We start from the raw sequence: 19,974 nt of genomic DNA on the forward strand, positions 1-19,974 counted from the left end.
GCACAGAGGGAACGGGGGAGATGTCTGCATCCTCTCCACAATGGGAGAGGGCAGCAGGCAAAGGTCCTCCCTCCAGACCCACTCAGGGCCTGGGAGCCCCGGCTCCTCTTAGGGCTCGAGGACCCCAGGGCTCCCCTCACACCCTGGGGACCTGGGCCCTCAGCACCCGGGGGGCCCAGGATCCCCTCAGGACCCGGGGTCTGGGATACTCTGGGTTCCCTCACATCTGGGGGACTGGGAGCCCACACCTCCCACCATGCCCTGGGGACCCCAGGCTTCTCGGGGCCCAGGACACCCATATCCTCAGGATACGAGGACAGGCTTAAGATGTGCCAAGGGCGGTTTAGGTTGGACATTAGGAGGAATTTCTTCACAGAACAGATGATTAGACATTGGAATGGGCTGCCCAGGGAGGTGGTGGAATCACTGCCCCTGAAGGTGTTAGAGGTAAAACTAGACGGGCACTCAGTGCTACGGTCTGGTTGACATGGACATGGTGATGTTCGGTTCCAAGTTGGACTCGACGGCCTCAGGGGTCTTTTCCAACCTCATTTATTCTGTGCTTGCGTTCCCCCTTCACGCTGCCCTCACACCCCGCACCCGAAGGATTGCCACGGGAAGGCCGCGACCCCTCTCACACTCCGCGGGGAGGTGCCGGCTCCGGGAACCCCCCCGGGCGGGGATCCCGCGCCGGGCCCAGCGGGGGCGGAGCCGCGGCCCCGCAGCCCGTGCCCGCCCTCCCGGCGTGCCCCGCGGAGGGGCGGCTCATGTCCGCCATCCCGGCGTGCCGCGCGCCCGGGCAGCAGCCGGAGCAGCCGCGGCGGCCGCGTCTCCTCCCTGCGCTGTGAGACAGCAGCACCGCCCGCCGAGCGCCGCCGAGGAGCCGCCGCCCGCGCCTCTCTCCCCGCGTCCGCCCCGCTCCCTGCCGCGCCTCCCGCCCCTGCCCCGCGCCGCTGCCCGGCCGGCCATGCCGTCTCGGGCAAGGTAATGAGCCGCAGAGCCCCGGGGTCTCGGCTGAGCGGCACCGGCAGCAGGCAGCACTACCACCCGCGGGGCTGGAATGACTGGCAACCCAGGTGGGCAGGGCCGGGGGCGCGGGGCTCGGGGCTGGGGGAGCGGGGCGGAGCGGGCGGCTCGGCCGGGCCCCGGCGCCGGGCCTGGGGGAGCGGGGCGGCGGCGGAGCCACTTCCTGGCGGCCGGGCCTAGCGCGGGCGGGCGGGACGGGGCAGGGACGGGGCTGTCAGCGCCCGGCGCGGGGGCAGCGCGCCCGCCTCCCCCCGGGGCCCCCCGGCTCCCGCGGCCTGCGGCGTGTCCGTGCCCGTGCCCGGCGGTGGCTGCGGGCAGCGCTGCCCCCCCTGCGGCCGCGGGGCGAGGCCGGGGGCTGCGGTGCGGGGAGCGGGGGTGGGCTCGGGGCCGCTGTTTTCAGCCTGTTTTTTTTTCAGCTGGCAGACAACCAGGGGAGAGCTGAGGCTGCGAGAGTACTCGTAATATTTCGAGTGTTAACAATATAGTACGGGTTTATTCTGTATATATATATATTTTTTTTTTATCTGGGGGGGGCAGTCGATCTGTATAAGCTCTCACCCCAGCCTACTTACAATGTGTTTTGTAAGGCTTTAGGTCTGTTTATACCTGGCAGTTTTTAGTAAGTAAAATTCGAAGTCTATTGGCTTCTTTAGGTATGTATAAAGAGTGTATTTCAAATCTTGTTTTCTTCTAATGTGTCTGATGCCAGTGTATTTGCTCTACTGCTCAGCCTTGCTATTTGAAGAGTCAAAGTTGTCATGTAGAAATTGTAAGTAAATTTGGTGTTTCTTAATTTATTTTTTAGTGTGTTTTAATGAGGCTTTTGTAGTGGTTTTGGAAGTTTAACACAACGTGGGATCTTACTTATAAACTTTCCAGCAGAGAACAGAGTGGCACGTGCTTGGCAATGTATTGACAGATGATAGTCCCAGTCTCATGCAGTTGGACTGGGAAAATTGAGTGGATGGGGAGGTAGATCTTAAGAAACACAGATGTAATTTCAGCATTTACTGTGAAAGAAGCTTTCCTTTTGCTTGATGAGTGCTAGAGGCTGTTAAGTTCTTAATGGTGTGTGGGGCATGGTTATTTAAATTCTAATTTCTTCTGTAACTGAACTACTTGGTCAAATAACTTACTATTGTTTCCTTACTTAAAAACTTATGAACCTGGTTAGTGATATTTTCTTAAAGCATCTAGATTTTCTGTAGGAGAATTAAGAAGTCTGGTCTCTCACATATTCCTTAACTATTACCTCGCTTCAGGTATCTGGGCTGCAGTCTGGAATTCTGGGCCCTAACTTGTGACCTTCCCACCTGAAAGAAGTTGGATGTAACTTTGCAGTGGGTGGCTTCTATAAATGCGTTCTGGTTGGATATATCAATTTGTCATGAGTTCTACCTTTTAGTCTAAAAAATACATCTTACTGGGGTTAGGAAGCTGATTTCATCCAATACAGTATTGCCTGCTGTAGGTTCAGTGGTGTTAGGGGTGAAACTGAGAGTGTAGGTGCAGAAATGCTTTTTTTCTGGCGATAAGGATGGTTTAAGAAGTTAGACTGTTACCCCTGTGTCTGGCTCTGGTCCTTTCCCTGTGCTGTGGTCTGGTGCCACCTTAGCTCTGAAGTACTGCTGCTGTAAACTGAGCTGCTAAAATAATTATCCACAAAGCCACAGCAGAAACAAAACTCTGAAAGCACTAGAGAAAGTGTGGTGGCCTAAGGGAGCCTCACAGCATGGACAGGGCCTCCTTCTGTTTCCATCACACCGTGTGACCAAGAGCTCCTGCTAGGAAATAGCTGACACCTCCACACCGGTCCTGTCACTTTTCAGAATTTAACTTTATCCTTTCCTTTAAATATTACCATTTTTTTTATTCTTCCGAGGGAGCCCAGGAGTCAGAAATGTTCACACAGTCCCAAACACAGCATGTTTTCCTCTGTGTGTTACGCTCCAGTTTTTTACATCTCAAAAAGATGGCTTTGGTGATGGGGAACTTCTTGTGATTCTACACTACAGACTTAAAGGGCAATGCAGAGATTAAATCAGTCTTCGTTGATTTGATGTTAACTAATTTTTAAAAGTTACTCATATGCACGGTTGAAAGGAAATCTGTTACCTAAAACTGACAATGTTTGTTTCTTTGGTCATTTGGAATATACTCTTGAACAAACCCCACAAGACAAATATACAAATATTCTTTCCTTCCCCTTTCCCTTCTGGTGACTCTTAGTTTCATTTACTTCAGGTGATGTTGCTGGTAAATGCTTTCTTGCAGGGCGTAGAAGAGGGGAGGGACATGGCCAAAGTAGTGAAAGCTGTAGTAATTGTAATTGTTTCAAGTTCCTAAAGGCAAAAGAAGGAACTGCTGATGCATGGGTGTTGTGTCAGATGGATTGTGTTTTCAAATGCACATTTCTGTATGTACTAGATTGATTTTCATTACTAGGTCCAGATTCCTCTCAGTTTTTAGTGATGCTAATCACCATTGGGGCTTGGGGTGAAAATGGTGTGAAACTGAATGTTTGACTGTAAATCCTTCTTTAAGGGGCAGTAGTTTTTAATTAAAATTTGATTTTTTTTTTTAATTTGTGCCTCTGTGTCAGATGCATGTGGACTGGTTTTCCAACTGTGTATTGATAGAGCTCTGTATTATAGAGGAAGAATTTGTCTTGAGATATAGGGGCATATTAGTTTGTGCACTGCTGTGTACCAGGCTCTAAATTAATAGCAACACAAAAACTTTGTATATAAATGTTGGATGTATGTGACAGAGAACAGTCAAGTTTTTTTGAGAAGGCTTGATAAGATCTCGTTCCCCTTTTTCCTAATCTTTACAACTGTCTAGACCTTTACTTCTTTTTTTTTGTTTGTTTGTTTTGTTTTTGTTTTTTTTTTTCTTTTTTTTTGGTTTTGGTTTTGTTTTTGTTTAGCAGATCTCACTACATTTTACCTGTTGCAACTTCTGGGGCAAAAAATAAAATCATGTCAGTGTGCAGGCCTCGTGTGTGAGCAGAGTTAATTTGTTAGAGTACTAGAGGCTAATTATGTACTGAAACAAGCAGTACAGCCCTTTGATAGGAAATGCAGGAGTGTGAGTGCAGGGTAGCAGGTTAGCAAGTGCACTATGACATGCTTAGGTGAAAGAGGGAGAAGGAATATAAGATTTTAATGAACAAGACTTCTCTGTCTCTCCCATCATAAATGCAGTTAGCAGGGGAGTATGTGGAGAAGTGTAAAACACGATCTTTCACATCTCAGCAAAGTTCCAGAAGTGTCCCGTTAGGTTCAATACTGCATTTCATTCTCGAAAATGGCATGTGTCCTCATGCAGTGTGAGTCAGTGGTATGAGTTACTGATCTCTCTTGGCATGGTGCTTGCCACACCAAGTTACTGCCTGGGCCCAGTGGGTCTAGACATGAGACAAGACACTAAAATATGGGTCTCCTTCCAGGTAGCTTATATCCTAAGCAGGAGAGCATATTGGCTGGAGCTTTGTGACTGAGGACGAGTACCCTGTCTTTAATTAAAGACAGATTGGGAGGTATTGGCAGACAGCAAAGAAACTCACCAGAGCAAATGGCCCAGGAAAGTGATGTTTAGAGCAGTGCTTCTTATGTGGCTGTGAAGGGCAGAGGCATGTCTTTTACAAAAAGCAAGCACTCACTGTGGATGTTGTCTGATCATAGTGCTGGATCCGTGGAGTGAATGTCGAGCAGGTGATCGTGAGTGCTGTGTATGAGGGAAGTGGAGACAGAGACTCTTTTTCTTCTGTGTTTGCATGTACAGCAAGGTACACAGAAAATGTTTGTTAGAAATAGGCTGAAACCTTAGTTTGCACAGGTGAGAGACCTGAAAGTTGGCAACACAGAGGTGTTTGAGGATGTTGCTGAAATTACCTGAGAATGGGTGTGTAGAGTCATGTAGGTCGAAAGTTGATAAGGCTTCTGTCTCTTCAGGGGTAATTGAGAGAGAGGAGAGAGCAAAGACTGAGAGATACAGGTATGTACAGAAGGAGAGAGAGGGAGAGAGAGAGAGAGAAAAAAACGATCAGTGATGTTGAAGGCAGCTTAGAGAACAAGATGCCAGTGGAAACGCTGGGAAGAGATTCAGTGGACTGCCTGTGGACTGCCTGTGGGAGATGCTGAGCAGGAATGGCTTCATTCACAGCCATAATTCTCTATCTCCTTTCACATCTAAGTGAATATGCTGATAACGTTGGGAAGGTGTGAGATCAAAGATCTTTTTTTTGTTTTTTGGTAAAATGGAGGACCTGAAATTTGTAATGTGGAAACCTTTGTTTTTAATGTGAAAACAGAGGAGAGTGAGATGTGAGAAAGATGAAAGAAGATGAAAGTGTGTTGGTGGAAAGTAGAATAAACTTGGAGTGCAGATAGTTTTCCATACAAGAATAGCCATACTAGATCAGACCAATGATTTAGCTAGCATAATATCCTGTACCCAAAAATGGCTATCAGAAGATAGATACCTGTGGAAAAAGAAGAAGATGTGCCTATGATACCTTTCCCTGACGTTTCCTTCTAATGTCCATCACAGGACAGAATGAAACTGGTGAGCTACTGTGTAAGGATGGAGTGATGCAGAATCAAGAGGTGATTTGAAACGCTCCTGTGATTGCAGGTAGATGTCCAGCAGTGGAGATTGCAGAATTGCAGTAGGAGGATAGTTAATTAGTTGTTATTTCACTAGTAGAAAACACGGCCACTCTCTTGACACAGGGATAGAAACAAAAGTAGGCTTTGGAGTGGGCTCAGCCAGGTTCAAGCTTGGCAAGGTGGACCAAATCATGAGAAAAGACCATGGCAAAAGGAGGCTGTCACGGCTCTGTCTGCCAGTGGAAGAACAATTAAAAACTTGGTGGGAAGCTGTTAATTTGAGTGGATACAGTGACTCTTAAATTTTAAATATTTTGTTGATAATATAAGTAATGAAGAATTTATCTCTGCTATGGCAAATAAAACCGGCAAACAGAGCAAATAAACAATTAAAATTGACCGACTTGAGCAATAATAGAGCTCACACAGTAGAGTTGTCTCAGAATAAAGCCTTCATGTAGGTCCTGTACTTGGAAATAAAATCAAATAGAATAATTAAGTGATTTTTGTCTCAAAATAATATCCATATGGCAGGGTTGTTCTGAAAAAGCTACAGAAAAACAGTATACACCAGATTGTTTGTAACAAGCTTCTTGGACAAAAATTCTTAAGGCTTCCATATAACTAAAGAAACACGATTTATTTTTGATTGACCTATATTTTTAAAATCTTTTTTCTGGAGAAAGATTTTTTTTTTTTTTAAACCAGTTGTTTTCATCCATACTCTCTTCAGTCAAACAAATCAGCAAGTCAAATCATACCTTTGATGGAATGAGATCTAGATGGATTTTTGAAAAGCCTATGTTTCCTTTTGTATGCCAATGGAAAAAAGTTAAGCAGCCTTTTTGGAGAGTGAGGGGAGACACAGTAGTGGCCATTTCTGCTTATTTGGGTGGATGAACTATTTTCTTTTTCTGATGGATAAAGGCAGGTTTAAAATCACCCTCCAGAAAACCGAATGCAATCTCTTTTGTATAAGTGATATTGATAAAACAGTGTATGCAGCCAGTTGGTGCTGGTGGTGATGGGGTAATCTTCCACCCAGAACCAGGCACAGATAAAAACTGTCATGTGAGCTCTTGAAGTGCTTTGCTTAGTCTCCAGCAGTGAGCTTTTCATGTGGAAATAAAACAGCACATAAAGTGCCAAATAAGCGTTGGAAGCTACAATATAAGGTAGTCATAGTCGTGTTCATCCTTGCAATTTCTCATTCTGACTTTGTGTAATATCACATATATATTTTTATTTTTCCTTGTCTGTTGCTAACATTGCACATTGTGATTCCGTTAGTATATAATGTTTGTGAGGCCTGTGACAATGTCAATATATGTAACATAAGTTTGTTGTTACAGAGACGTTGTTTGAAAGATGATGCTGAGCTTTAGGTCTGTCACATAACCTGCCATCTGCATGGCACAATACAATTAAAGTGGAAATACTGCCATGTGAGCAGGAGCAGTGCCCTCCTGAAATACAGGCATGAGCTGAGGTAGCCAGGAGTACAGTTCTTCCTATCACCTGGTGGAAAGGATGCAGTGCACCCTAAAGGGCTGGAGGGAGGCAGAAGAAGTGATTGTTTGTAAGACTTTGTCAAGAACTTGTCCATAGAGCACCTGCCTTTGAGTTCTAAGTGGTTGTCTTTCAAAATCATAACTACATTCCTGACATGAAAAACAGTGTCTTTCAGAAATGGATTTGGAAATTCAGTGTCTCTTCCTGTGCACGTGGTGAGGATGCACAGCAGTGCCCTGTGCCACCCAGGTGACAGAGCACAGGTACAGGTAACAGGAACTGGGGCTGCAGCCACAAGTCTTGATGAGCCCATGCCACAAGTTCCCAGAGTGCTGGTGCAGGAGCCTACAGTACAGACCCTGAATGTGCTTCCCACCTGAGAAACAGTGTGTGTCACTGGGCAGCTGGAAATGCACAGGCCCATCAGATGGTGGGCTCTGCTTCTGGTGTGAATCTCATTGCAAGCTCCTTCATGTTCAAAATCCTCCTTCCAAGCAATAAGGACTGCAGCAGTTGGTGGGGTCACAGAACCTCATTCTCTGGAAATGGCATCTTTCTAGAAAGTATTTTTTTTTCTGCCTCATAAAGGAAGGATAGAAACTGCTGGCTACCTAAGCTACACATTTATTGTAGTGGGAACTGTTGTCTCTTAAGCTGATACATAGGAGAACAAGTTCGTATTTTTTAATAAAATTGGACTCACCTTTTGGTTGGTGATAAAGTGTGAGCAGGTTAGCTTGTAAATAGCTGTTCCCAAAGCCAGAATGAAGTGAGTGTGTGGGTTTTCCCAGGGAAACAATAGGCTTACGTATTTTACCACAGTGGAAGATTATACAGAGCATTCAAAGGCTGTACTGTGGGAAGTGGGGTTAGCTCAGAACATGGGTAGTCCTCCAGTTGATTGGGAAGTGCAGAGCAGTGTTAAAAATTGTATGTTAAATCATCTTGCCTTCAGATGTAGGAATTTCAGGCTTAATGGTTGACAATTGGAGATGATTCAGTTTTACAGCACATTGCCTTAAAAAAGCGATGCCCTTTGGGAAGGTAAACTTAAGAACCCATCAGTACTTAAATTTATCAACTGAAAATTTGTCAGCCTGTTTCATTGAAAGGCTAAAGTAATTGCCTAAAGTGGGCTGGGAGTTGCTGAGGTTTTAGGGAAAGGGGGCTCTCTGTAACTGTCTGTAAAATCTGCACATGGTGTAGACACATTTGAAGTTCATACCATTGAAGGTACAGTGCTGAGCTTTGTTGTTTGACATAGCTTAGGTTAATGATGAAGGTCCAATTGTATAAGGATTTTTACAATCCTAGTTGACTGTCATGAACAAAGACTTTCAGTAAGGCTTTGCCTCTTGAGTAGCATAGCCTATTTTATAAATAGTCCAAGCAAGTGCTCGACAAAGCAGTAGATGTGATGGCACAGTGAATACTGAATGAGGAAAAGTGTCTTACTGTCTATATCTAAAAATGAATTTGCTTATAGTGCAAAAGGGAATAATATCTGCCAATCAAACCTAGTGTCAACTTGCACTGTGAGAATAGGGCAAAAGCACAATTTTCTTCTTGTTCCAGATTGATAATAAAATGTCTGAACATTCTCCAGAGAACAAAATGTGTGTCTATGTCTTTAATTCCAGTTGGTTTTGAAAATATCAGCCCTGATGGTCTGGGTCTTCAGTTGTACTGAGCCTTATTTGACAGTAGCAAGCCTTCAGGACAGCTTAAGTAACAACTGCTTTTCGAAAAGTTTACCTGTGTTTTTCCCTTTTGGCCTCGAGATGTATTTGACTTCTTTTCCCTGAATTTATTTACCAGTTTTAATCACAGTTTCTCTTGAAGAGTCAAAATGAAATACTTTTTCTCAGGAACATGTGGTGTTCATCCTTACACAAACTGTAGTTAATTTACAGAAGTGACCTGTCCTGCCTTTTTTAAAAATAATCAAATGAACTGTCCAAAGCTTAAAGTAAAAATATTAGATCTTTAGAGTTTGGTTGGGGAAAACTCGCTGTAAATAATCTGTTCAACTCAAATATACTTCAGTTGAAGAAAATTCTGCTGGTTTTTCTTTTGGATGGGTGTTATTTGTTCTAATGTCAAACCCCCAGCATTGCTTGTAAGAATGCATTTAAAATAGTTGGTTGAGTTTAGATTCTGAAGTCTCATGCACACAAGTTTATTTCATTAAAGTCCCTGTATTTTTGAAAATTAAACCACTTAGTATGTCCAGTGAGAGAGTTGGTTTCATAATTTAATCTTTTGCCTTCAAAATTTATTCTGGGCTATAAATCAGTTTTCTGACATGAGAGTGGTTTAAACTTAATGTGAATTTTAACTCACCTTTTATCTGCAAACATTTACTCTAAAGGATAACAGCTTTTAATTTACCTTTTTTCTCCAGTAAAGCCTCTTTCTTTGTTTTGCAGTTTTTATTTTGTAAAAACCCAGTATGTGATTTCTGTGTTGATTGTCAGTTACGTGCTAGCAACTCTTCCATCTAATAAGAGGGTTTGTGTTGCTCAGTAAGGCCCATGGCATATTATGTAAACGTTCATGTGTGGATTAGTGATGACTTTCACAGATGGTAGGCACTCTGTCATCTAGTTGTGGTACATACCTGTACCTAGTTGTATTTTATTTGTCACCTCTGGGAAGTGATTTTTCCTTATATAGGCATCCAGCTGAAAAGAGACTTGAGAATGTCCTGAGAAAAGGCACTGGTGCACTAGAATGCATTTCCTTTGCATGTTGTTGTGATAATTAGTGAATTCTCATCCCAGTGTGAATTTAAGGTCACATTTTAAGAAGCAGGTTAGATGTACAACTTCTTTACGTAGGAAAATACGTTTGGGATTGTCATTTAAATATGTTATATTTGTAAGTGAATGTGAATCCCACTCCTGTTATACCCCTACATAAAAAAAAATATTTTTCTCTTTGTAGAACTGACAGTGCATCAGCTGACCAGGACAATTTAAAATACTCTTCATCCAGAGATCGGGGCAGTTCTGCCTCCTATGGATTACAACCCTCAAATTCAGCTGTGGTGTCTCGGCAAAGACACGATGATATCAGAGTCCACACTGACATACAGAATGAAGAAAAAGGTATACAGTTGCTGTTTCATGTATGAATTGTGAGAGGACATTCAGGGAAAGGCAGTAAACTGGAAATGGTGGAGAATTTTTTGGTTTGTTATTTTTTTTTCCCTCCAAAAAAGGCAGTGAAGTGATTTGACTCATTGTCACAGTATCACTGTTTTGAGAGATTTGTCAGAGATAGAAGAAATGTTGTGGTTGATATGAATGCTGACAAAAATATGCAGTTGCATTAGGAGGGGAATGCAAGAGAAGACTTGATGTGTTAAGAGAATAAGCACTTTTTTCTGAAGAATAGTATTCTGGATATATTTGGTCTACAGGCTGATTTCTTCCTGAATACTCTCTAGTGCTTCTGGTATTGGATTAAACAGGCTACTAGTCTGATATATGGCCTATTGCAGCTTTACTGCACCAAACTAGAATCTTTGTTTGGTAATCAGATCTATATTTTATCGTTAATGGCAGTTTCTACTTCCATGTGCCTTGGTCTGACTTCATATAAATCACGTGATGTGTGATTCACACACTTTTACTGGGTGTTTTTTTATTATTTTTAGGATGGAAATACTGTCTCTAAAAAATAAGTAAACATTCAGAATCATATATAAAAAGAAATCTATATTCTGATTTTTTTCTTTTTAATTGCCAAATACAGGTATCAAATAGGATTTCTTACTTGCAGAATCACTTCTTAGACTATATAAATCTTCAGGCAGGCCAGACTCAAAAAAATCTCCCAGGATTAGTAGTGTGGGAGTTTTTGTTCAGGAACCTACAAAGTATTGGTACTCCTCCTACTTCTCTGCCCTGTAACTGTCTGTAAATAATTGCTGTATCTTAGGGGAAGTTACAGCTGGATGCAAATTTATTAACTTTAATGGGGTAACTGCTTAGGGAGTATTTTCAGTGTGTCTGCTAGTGTGGAATGTTATACTGTGTTTAACACTGACATAGTAGGTTATTCTTATAAATTGAAGTGTGCTAGCATTTAAAGAATGTACTGGCAGTGTACTGAACTAGTAAGTTTTGGACAAATTCAGAAAGGTAGTTTGTGAAGTTGCTGGGAAAGTGCCATTTGAAAAGAAAAATGCACCGACCTCTCCCTCTGGTGCTCTGTCTTGCAGGGCATGTCTCTGCTAGCTCAGCACTTTGGGCTGTTTTGTTCAGGTGTGACTTGAAAAGAGATGATTAGGATATTCTTTACTATAAAACCAAATTCCAAATATGTCTAGTTCATTTTTGTTTTTGGAGAAATTTGTTAGCTTACAGATGCAGAGTAGTTTCTTTGTTAATAAGATTTTTCAATTCATGTGTTGGTGTCTGCTGCCATGGAATTTTCTTTTGAGATTTTCTGTCCTGGATTTCACACACCCCCTACTCACCTTACCCCAGCTTCTGGTGTTGATGACAAAAGTTAATTCCAAATTGATAGTTTCTGTGAGCTTTTCAGGTTTGAAAACCTCTAAGGATGGGAGGTTGTGCAGCCTCACTTAAGAGCCTGTTTAGTGCTTTACCACTCAATTTTTTTCTGATATTCAGATTTCCCTTTCTGCAGCTTACGACTGTTGACTCCTGTCCTTTTGCTCTGCATCTGTAAGATTAGTCTGGCTGTTGGGTTTTTTTGTTATAAATAACCCTTGACATTAACTTTTCTCCTTTACCTTATAAAACAAGACAGGGGAGTTGGAAGATGTGAGTTTTTAAACTAAATAGAATGCTCTTGGGTGTTTACTTACAGATGAGATGTTCTCCCTTGCTGCAACCCTTTCTTCCCTTTTGATTTGTAACTATGATGTCCTCTAGTCCTTACTGCTAAAAAGATTTCCTATGTCTTGGTATCTGCATATTTATGCTCAAATTAATAGCGGGGACATAATTGATCATATTCTTATTTGGCCTGAGATTTAACATATAAATATAGAATTAGTATATATTAGGATTTTTAAAAGCTTTTCAGACCAGAAGGTAAGGGAAGAGTTAGAATATAGTATTCACAGCCTTATTGGCAAAAAACCTGATTGTCCTGCTGTTTTTTAGTTAAATAAATTGTGATTTAGAGCAATATTATTACTAAAGATGTACCATTTACATGTTAAGTGGGAGAATATAGGTTTGTGTTTAATTCAGCTAAGGTGATGTCAAATGTACTGTAGCAAATACTGCATGCCCCTTCAGACAACCAGAAAAGCTTGGATGTTTTATGTGCTAGAGGAAAAATGTGAAATAACTTTTAAGAACTCCAGGAGTAGATGGTAGTTTCTCTGTTTTTGATAGTTGATGTTTGTGGCCTGAATGCATGATCATCTGTCATCTTTTCTTTGTTGATTTGAATTTTAGTGATACACTTCTGTTGAATGTGTTAATTGCTGTTAGAAGTAATTTCCTTCATAGAACAGTATTGGTTTATTCTGACAACATAACGTTAAGAGGGCATACCTGGTAGTTTGTTTAAAAACTGAGTTGTAAAATTTAATGTAAATCCAAATATACACAAATTATCTTTCCCATAATTGTAATTGATTAATTACAAGTGAGACTTTGCACAGGATTTTCTGTAATAGTAGGGTAGTCCTGTCTGTATAGAAATGCACAAATGTCTACCAGTAGTTAACATCTGCTTTTTATCAAAAACTTTGCCTTCAAGAGATGTTCTTCACAACTGCTGAGGTCCAGATTCACCTTGATCTTTGAACTTATTTTTTATCCAACCTTTAGTCTCAGTGAGCTACCTCTTTTTATGGGGAACCACCTCTCCTTTTCCCCAGACTTTCTTTTACACATTGAAGCAGGTGGACTTGAGGAAATGCCTTTTCTGAAAGAAATCTTGCATATCTTTTGTTGTTCTGGGTTTAATATTATTAGTTCATTCTTCCCTGTCTCAGGCAGGGGCAAGGCACTTTAGAAAGCTGCCTTGGAAATGAGTTCTAATACACTGAGTGAAGTATTGGGAGACTCAGGGGACAATTTCACTTCAACCTGCCCCTCAAAGTGGTGTGGTAGACTGGAAGAATTTTCAGTCTCAGTAGTTAAGTATGTATATTCTTGTAAGGGGTAAGAGTAATTGAATTATTCAAAATGGCATTTTTATTTTAATTTTATGTTGTTACTAAAGATGTATCTCAAGTGGGAGAATGTAGGATTGACTTTAATTAAGGATAATGGTGGTATTAGTGTGTGAAAATATTGACCTTTCTATGTTGAGAGAGTTGTTCAATCTGTACATGCAAATAATATTTGGCTTTTCAAAAGCTTTCTCATTTTTTGGACCATTTTACTGAGCCTGTGTGGTGGGTTTATAGCAAAAACAGAATGGAGATTTGATGTGCATAATGAAGGAGCAAGTAAGTGAATGTATCTAGCCACATGTAGTAGAAGTTTGACATGAAACTCTTTGTAAAATACAAGGTCAAAGTAATAATAAGAAAACATCAAATACAACAAAATTGGTGTTAAAGTTCATTGCAGTAGAGGTTTTCTCATGGGCTTCAAAAAAAGACCAAGATTCTAAATATGTTGACCTGGAAACTTATAGGATATAACAAAACACTGGTGCATGTGAAAGTGAAAAGGGAGCCTAAAGAAGGTGGTAGAGGATAGGGCTGCTAATTTGTGTATGAATTGAATAGCTCATAACTCACTACCCTACTAAATATATGGTCTGAGAGCCTGTTTTAATGTCAGGTTGGTTTCTCCACAGGTGGCTACAGTGTCAATGGAGGATCTGGGGAAAATACTTATGGTCGGAAGTCGTTGGGGCAAGAGCTGAGAGTTAACAATGTGACCAATCCTGATTTTACCAGTGTTCCGCATGGGAATCGTGCTTTAGCCACAAAAGACATGAGGAAATCACAGGGTAAGGATATCACATATTTTCAGGAAGAGAGTATCTCTTTTGGCAATATTTCTTGTATTCAGAATATGAAAAGAAGTTCACTGTGATCAGGCACTCTATATGATTTTTTTTTTTTATTTCTTATTAGATGATGTTGATGGAAACTGTCATCTGGTATTTACTGTTCCCTGCATTGAGGCTTCTTCCATAGGTTGGGCAGATCCCTGGACTATATGGCTTAGGCTCTCAATCTTTCAATTTCCTTTAAATGGCTTTTGAACCCTTATTTAGGTCAGCAAATTTGGCAGAGAGATCAAGAACTCTTAAGAAGGAGAATTTGCTCTTGGATGTGTTCAAAATTGGTGCCTGAGTAAAAAGCTGTTAATCAGTGAGTCCCTAGTGTGGGAAGAGCAGCACGGGTGAGCTCAGCCGTTACCTGTTGTCACTGGCCTGCAGGTCAGCGAGTCATCACATCACAGTACCAGCTGATTACTCAGGCCATGGGCACTCCTGAGCCTGCCACAGCTCATGCTGCCTCTTGCTCAGCCCAGGGCTGGAGGCGGGGACGAACTGCAGGCATCAAAGGAATGTGGGCAAGGTCTTGGGAGATGCAGCGAGAACAAATTTGGAGTTGCAAGAGGGTGCAAGAATGCTGGGCTTGTGTTTGTGAGGAAGAAGGCTTGACTCTTCCCACTATCTGAGGTTTGAGTCAGAATTAAAAAAAAAAAAAAAAAAAAAAAGTTGTTCCAAGGACTTCTGAATGAAAATAGAAACTTAGTTATGAGTAAGCACTGTCACTGCATCACTTAGTATAAGTAGTAGTTAGGCCACTACTAAAAGCTGTAACTGCTTTATGCCAGGCACGTTATAAACATATATGGTGTTTCTTCTCAGGGATTTGTATTTCAGAAGAAAAAGAGACAATAGTGTTCAGTGTGCTTTGGAGGTAGAAGAACGGAGGAGCAAGTGGTGATATGACTGTTTCAAAAACCTGATCTTTGGAATGGGTTAAACTCAGACTTTATGATCCCATTCTGATGTCTTGCTATAAAAATTACTTAGTCTTTTTAGTGTCTTTTTATGTCTATGTAGAGGAAATAGAGAACTCTTTAAATAATACTTTTGGTGGTGGGCTCATGCATGAATTTTCTGCTAGTACTAAATAATAGTAAATTCAGACTTTTCTCCTAGGTACGTGAGCACCTCTTTAATCCTTAAAAGGTTAAAATAGATAATTTTGGATGACTGAAGTTACTGCCTGGGTTTTGTAAATTCTCTGTCCTCTAGACGTCAGATTTCAAGAGTTTCTCCTTTTGAACTTGTCTGTCTTTATGATTGTTGTAGGTTTCAGCAAGTCACTTTGATTTTTTCATAGCTTTTTTAAAATACAGTGGGATTATTTTTTAAATTCTTTGATATTTTCTTGTTTGTTAGCCTGTGGCCGAGACCTTGCTGATTTTTCACAAAGAGTAAAACAGGCATTTAGTTTAGTGCTTTGGTTAGTGTAGCTTCAGTCATGTTCTTGGTTAGTGTTTTGGGGGTTTTTTTAAAGATTATTAGTGTGACTTAACAAATAGCTGATACTTATTCTCTTGGGGAGTAATGCCAGTGTTCACTAGGTATTAACTGAATAAAACCAGAACTGCTTTCGTAGAAAGTTTTGAACGGTGTGTCTTGTTCTAGTGGAGGTTAAATGTGTGTCTCGTACCAGTAATCTTGGTGGTGGTAGTTTCATTTATACAGTTCTGGTTTTCTGGGCAGACAGCAGTCTTCCTGGTAGTCCTTTTCTTTCTTCTTTAGGGCTGTTCAAATTTTTGGGATGGATAACTGCACTAGGTCCATCCTTCTGAAGTTTGGCTGTGTACTGACCATTGGCAGGCAAGCCTTGGACTGCAGCTGCTGGCTCAGCTCTGGGCAGAATACAAGGAGATGTTCCAATGCAAATGTCCATCTAGCTGGGATTGTAGTTATTGCTCGGGCACCAGCACTCAGGAAGACCTCAGATACAGCTTCAGAAGGTGTCTTTGTTGATCATGATTCCTTGTATGTTTCTCACCAGAAATGCAGCTTTTTGTCACTACTGAAACCTGTGGTTTCTAGATAAAGCAAGGGAAAAGAACCTTGAATTCTTTCTAAATGGCTGTGTATGCTTTAGTCTTCTGTGAAATCACTGACTTCTCAAAAGAAGTGCTCTTCATGCCTGTCAGATAACATCTCTGCATGTCTTGTGTAGTTGTGTTAGCTAGGAACAAAATGTAGATTTGATCCTTCAGACTCTTACTGCTATTTTAATGTTTGCTAAGCCTGCCTAATCCTTCAGAATGTCAGGTGTCTTCAAAATTAATTGCTTAAACTGATGCCTGGCAAGAAACAGATTATCAAAGCCTGTTTTGTTCATACTTTTATTTTTAAATTCAAAAAATAGAGACATGAAAATAAGGCTGAGAATATTTTTTGTGAGTATAAGACAGAAGCCATGCTCTCCTGTAGATGATGGCACAACCTGTAGGAGTTACTGGCTTGTGGGTGGGTTCATAGGATCTGTAATACACAAGGACACCAAGGTTTTTTGTTTCTTAAATTTGTTTCAAGGTACTGCAAATTACCACTAGTAAAGCAAATATATACTTCTGATTACATTCATGCACATCTATATACTACTCAAGCATTAGTTGTACAGCACTCACCACACTTCTCCCAGGAGTGGGGCTGGTTGATGACAGATCAAAGCTGATCTGCACCCTGGAGCTAGGGGTTGGTCAGGCATCCCCAGGGAGGGTCTGGTCTGCCCAGGAGATCTCACATAGCCAAGTCTTTGCAGGGAGAAGCTTCATTTTGAGTAGAAAGCAAGTTATTTTTATATTGTCAGACATATAAGGGGGTGTAGGATTCAACCACCTGGAGCCACCAGTAGCTTTTACTACCTACTGGTTTTCACCTGGAACAGCCAGTAGATGCTGCTGCTTTTTATTTTCTCAGACAAGTTTGCTTTCCCAGTTTGCTGTTGTTTTTCCAACTGGAGCAGCCAATAGCTGTTGCCAATTCCTGCTTTCCCACCATTACAGTCTGTTCTTCACCTTTGCAGACAACAAATCTGTTGTTGCAGTTTCTTGGATTTGTGCTTATCAGGGATAGCTTGAGATGTCTTGTTCTTAGGTACCCAACTGCCCTAGAAGGATGCTCCAGGTTCCCAGGCTGGCAGATGACCTCTTCTGTCAGTATTTTCCCATTATAACCTTCCCATTTTAACCAGGTTGCCTTTATGGCTGCTCCCATGGGATGACTGATGTGTGACATACCAGAGCAAAAAGCTGTCTGTAGCTGTCGTGGATTTTCTCATTAGTCATGTTGACTGACTAAGAAAACCTCATAATATTCCATGAATCCTCTGATTTTAACCACCATGAAACAGCTAATGTTAAACGTCTCGAAAGAAACTTTGTTTCCTTTTTGCAAAAGAGGGAAATGAATTATTTGTATGAGTTCATAGGTAATTGGTACTAAATCAGGTAAGCTGTCACCTCACCTGGTATTGAGTGCTGCTGATCAACTTTAATGAAGTGTTTTCTTAGGAAGATGTTAACTCTCCTACATTATGGTCTGCTTAAGCAAATAGCCCCTGCACCTCTGCACACTGTGGGCTTTTGTGCCTCAATAAAGGAAGAGTAGATCTATTTTCCTTTCCAAAGCAGAACCTTGCTACCCATCATAAAACTACTCATAAAGCTACTGTCTTCTTGTACCAAAATAGTAGAGAAAATCTTGTTTCTTTGTAGTTACTTGAGCTTACCTCTGGTTCTTTGCTTCAAGAAGCAGCTTGTTTTATCCACAAGATTCTCTTTAAATAGTATTTGTTGAATTGTTTTTGTTTATCTATTCTGTCAGATTTAACCTTGCCACACCCATTTTTTTTTTTAAGTTTCATTTATGTAGAAGGGAACTAAATCCAGGTTTTTGTGTAGAAGTAAACAGTTCTGCTTAGTTCTGTATGAGTTTTATGTACGTATTGGGCTGTCCATGGGAAGAAATGAAACATTTTGGCAGCTTAGTTAGATTTTACATCTAATTTTCTTCTTGCTAAGTTAAAAATAAATCATGATTTATCTTTTTTCTCAAATTACTATTAATTACTTACTAAGTTCCAAAATACACATTTTGGACAATACAAGGCATTATTGATCAAATGCTGTAGGGAAAAAAAAAATAAATTGCTTTTTTCAGAGCGATCGTTGTCTTATTCTGACGAGTCTCGACTGTCAAATCTTCTTCGGAGGATTACTCGGGAAGACGACAGAGACCGAAGACTGGCTACTGTAAAGCAACTGAAAGAATTCATTCAGCAACCAGAAAACAAACTGGTTAGTAATTCCTCCTTTTCCGTAGCTCTGGAATTTCCATGCACTCTTTCTATAAAACTGTCTTTTTAAAAATCAGACTGTTGGGATGTGTCTGCGAGGAATATCTTGGATACAAGGAATTTCATTCCACAAGAAAGGAGGGTGTATTCCTGGATTGTCTTGTCTTGTTTCCTTAATTCAGGAAGTTTTTTGTTGCTTGATTACTTATGATGTGTTGCCTTAAACCAAACTCCTTGAATGTATGAACTGTAGGAGTAAACACAGCATGTGTGTGTGTTTTTTTTTGACCTGTCTTAGCAATGCCCTTTGGATTCCTCACCAAGGAAACGAAGGGAAAAGGAAGTAGAACGTGGTGTTGTCTTGTTTAAAAACTGTTTCTGTATTTTAAATTAAAAATATACAGGTATTTAGTCTTGTGAATAGCTTCATCTTAGTTACTCAGCTTTCTAACTAAACATCTTTGTATGTGGATTCCCTTTTATGGGAAGAGAACTAAATAAGTCTTTGTTTTCCTTACATCTTCAGGATTTTTAATGGTTCGTTGAAGTCTCTAGTGTTCTCAAGGGTTTCCTAAGGATTTGGGGATGGGGGAGGGAAGTATCCCTCAGTGGCTATACATTTTTAATATTACTTATTTTGAAATGAAGTGTTAAAGAGTATTTTGTCTGACACATCTCACCCACTGTTTTGGAGAGCTTAGTACTTTCAAGTACTGAAAAAACAGGAAGTGATGGTTTAATACCCTGCCACTCATTTACGGGCAGTGCTGATATATTTCTTTTGTGGCATGTGTCTAGTCATATTTATAAGAAATTGGTTCATTCTCTCATTATATATTAATTAACCACTCATGATTGTACTCTTTTCCAAAAGGCTTCATACTTAAATATGAGACCATTCTAGCCTGTGCAGCTAGGTGTAAGAAGCCCTTGTTCAAGCCAAGCTAGTACTTCAGCTTTCCTCTGAAACAAAATCCTTGTTATTACAAGGATTTAGGGAGTAAATGCTTTCCACAATTATTCTGTGGTTGGGTTTTATTAATTACTTCCATTCTCTGTGCATTTTCCCCCAGGTTTCTTTCTCATTTTGTAACTGCATTTTATTTTAGTATCTCAGAACATACTGGAATTGCCATTCTAATGTCTAACTCAGTGGTGACACTCTGTTTGTGGTCAGAATGTTAAAAGTTTGTCACCAAAAAACTTGTGTTTAAACTTCTCTGAGTTCACTAATGAAGATATGATCAGATGGCAAATCTAAAACTTGCTAATGGACAGTGTTTAATCCAGAAGTGGCTCCTGCAGTTCCTGACGTTGTTAAATGTGGTTTAACGGAGTTCTTTTCATTCTCAGAGTTGAAATGTGTGTTCAACAAAGCAGTATGTCAGTAGTCACTTGTCACCTAATGGCATTGTGCTCCAGCTTCTAAATGATACTGATGCCTTCACTTGTCTCTTTTGCAGCCCCTTTGGCAGATACCAGACACATTTTTAGTATGTCCTTCCGAGTTCTGAGAGGCCAAACGTGGAC

The 19,974-nt window shown here is 40.9% G+C and overlaps 1 protein-coding gene across 3 annotated transcripts in view; it reads left to right on the forward strand.

Annotated features, from left to right (window-relative positions):
- The first annotated feature begins 962 nt into the window (after nt 1-962).
- SMG1 (SMG1, nonsense mediated mRNA decay associated PI3K related kinase) overlaps nt 963-19,974 on the forward strand; it is a 66,905-nt gene continuing 47,893 nt past the window's right edge. For 2 of the 3 annotated variants that reach the window (XM_017813533.1, XM_017813534.1), the window contains exons 1-4: nt 963-1,076; nt 10,098-10,261; nt 13,953-14,108; nt 18,309-18,445. In XM_017813533.1, the coding sequence (XP_017669022.1) occupies nt 988-1,076; nt 10,098-10,261; nt 13,953-14,108; nt 18,309-18,445 (546 nt within the window). In that variant the 5' untranslated portion in view covers nt 963-987. The remainder of the gene's footprint in view (nt 1,077-10,097; nt 10,262-13,952; nt 14,109-18,308; nt 18,446-19,974) is intronic. The other variant, XM_017813535.1, reaches the window with a different exon arrangement.

Source organism: Lepidothrix coronata, unplaced genomic scaffold (assembly GCF_001604755.1).
Source record: "Lepidothrix coronata isolate B3197 unplaced genomic scaffold, Lepidothrix_coronata-1.0 Scaffold41, whole genome shotgun sequence".
NCBI classification, from domain to species: domain Eukaryota; kingdom Metazoa; phylum Chordata; class Aves; order Passeriformes; family Pipridae; genus Lepidothrix; species Lepidothrix coronata.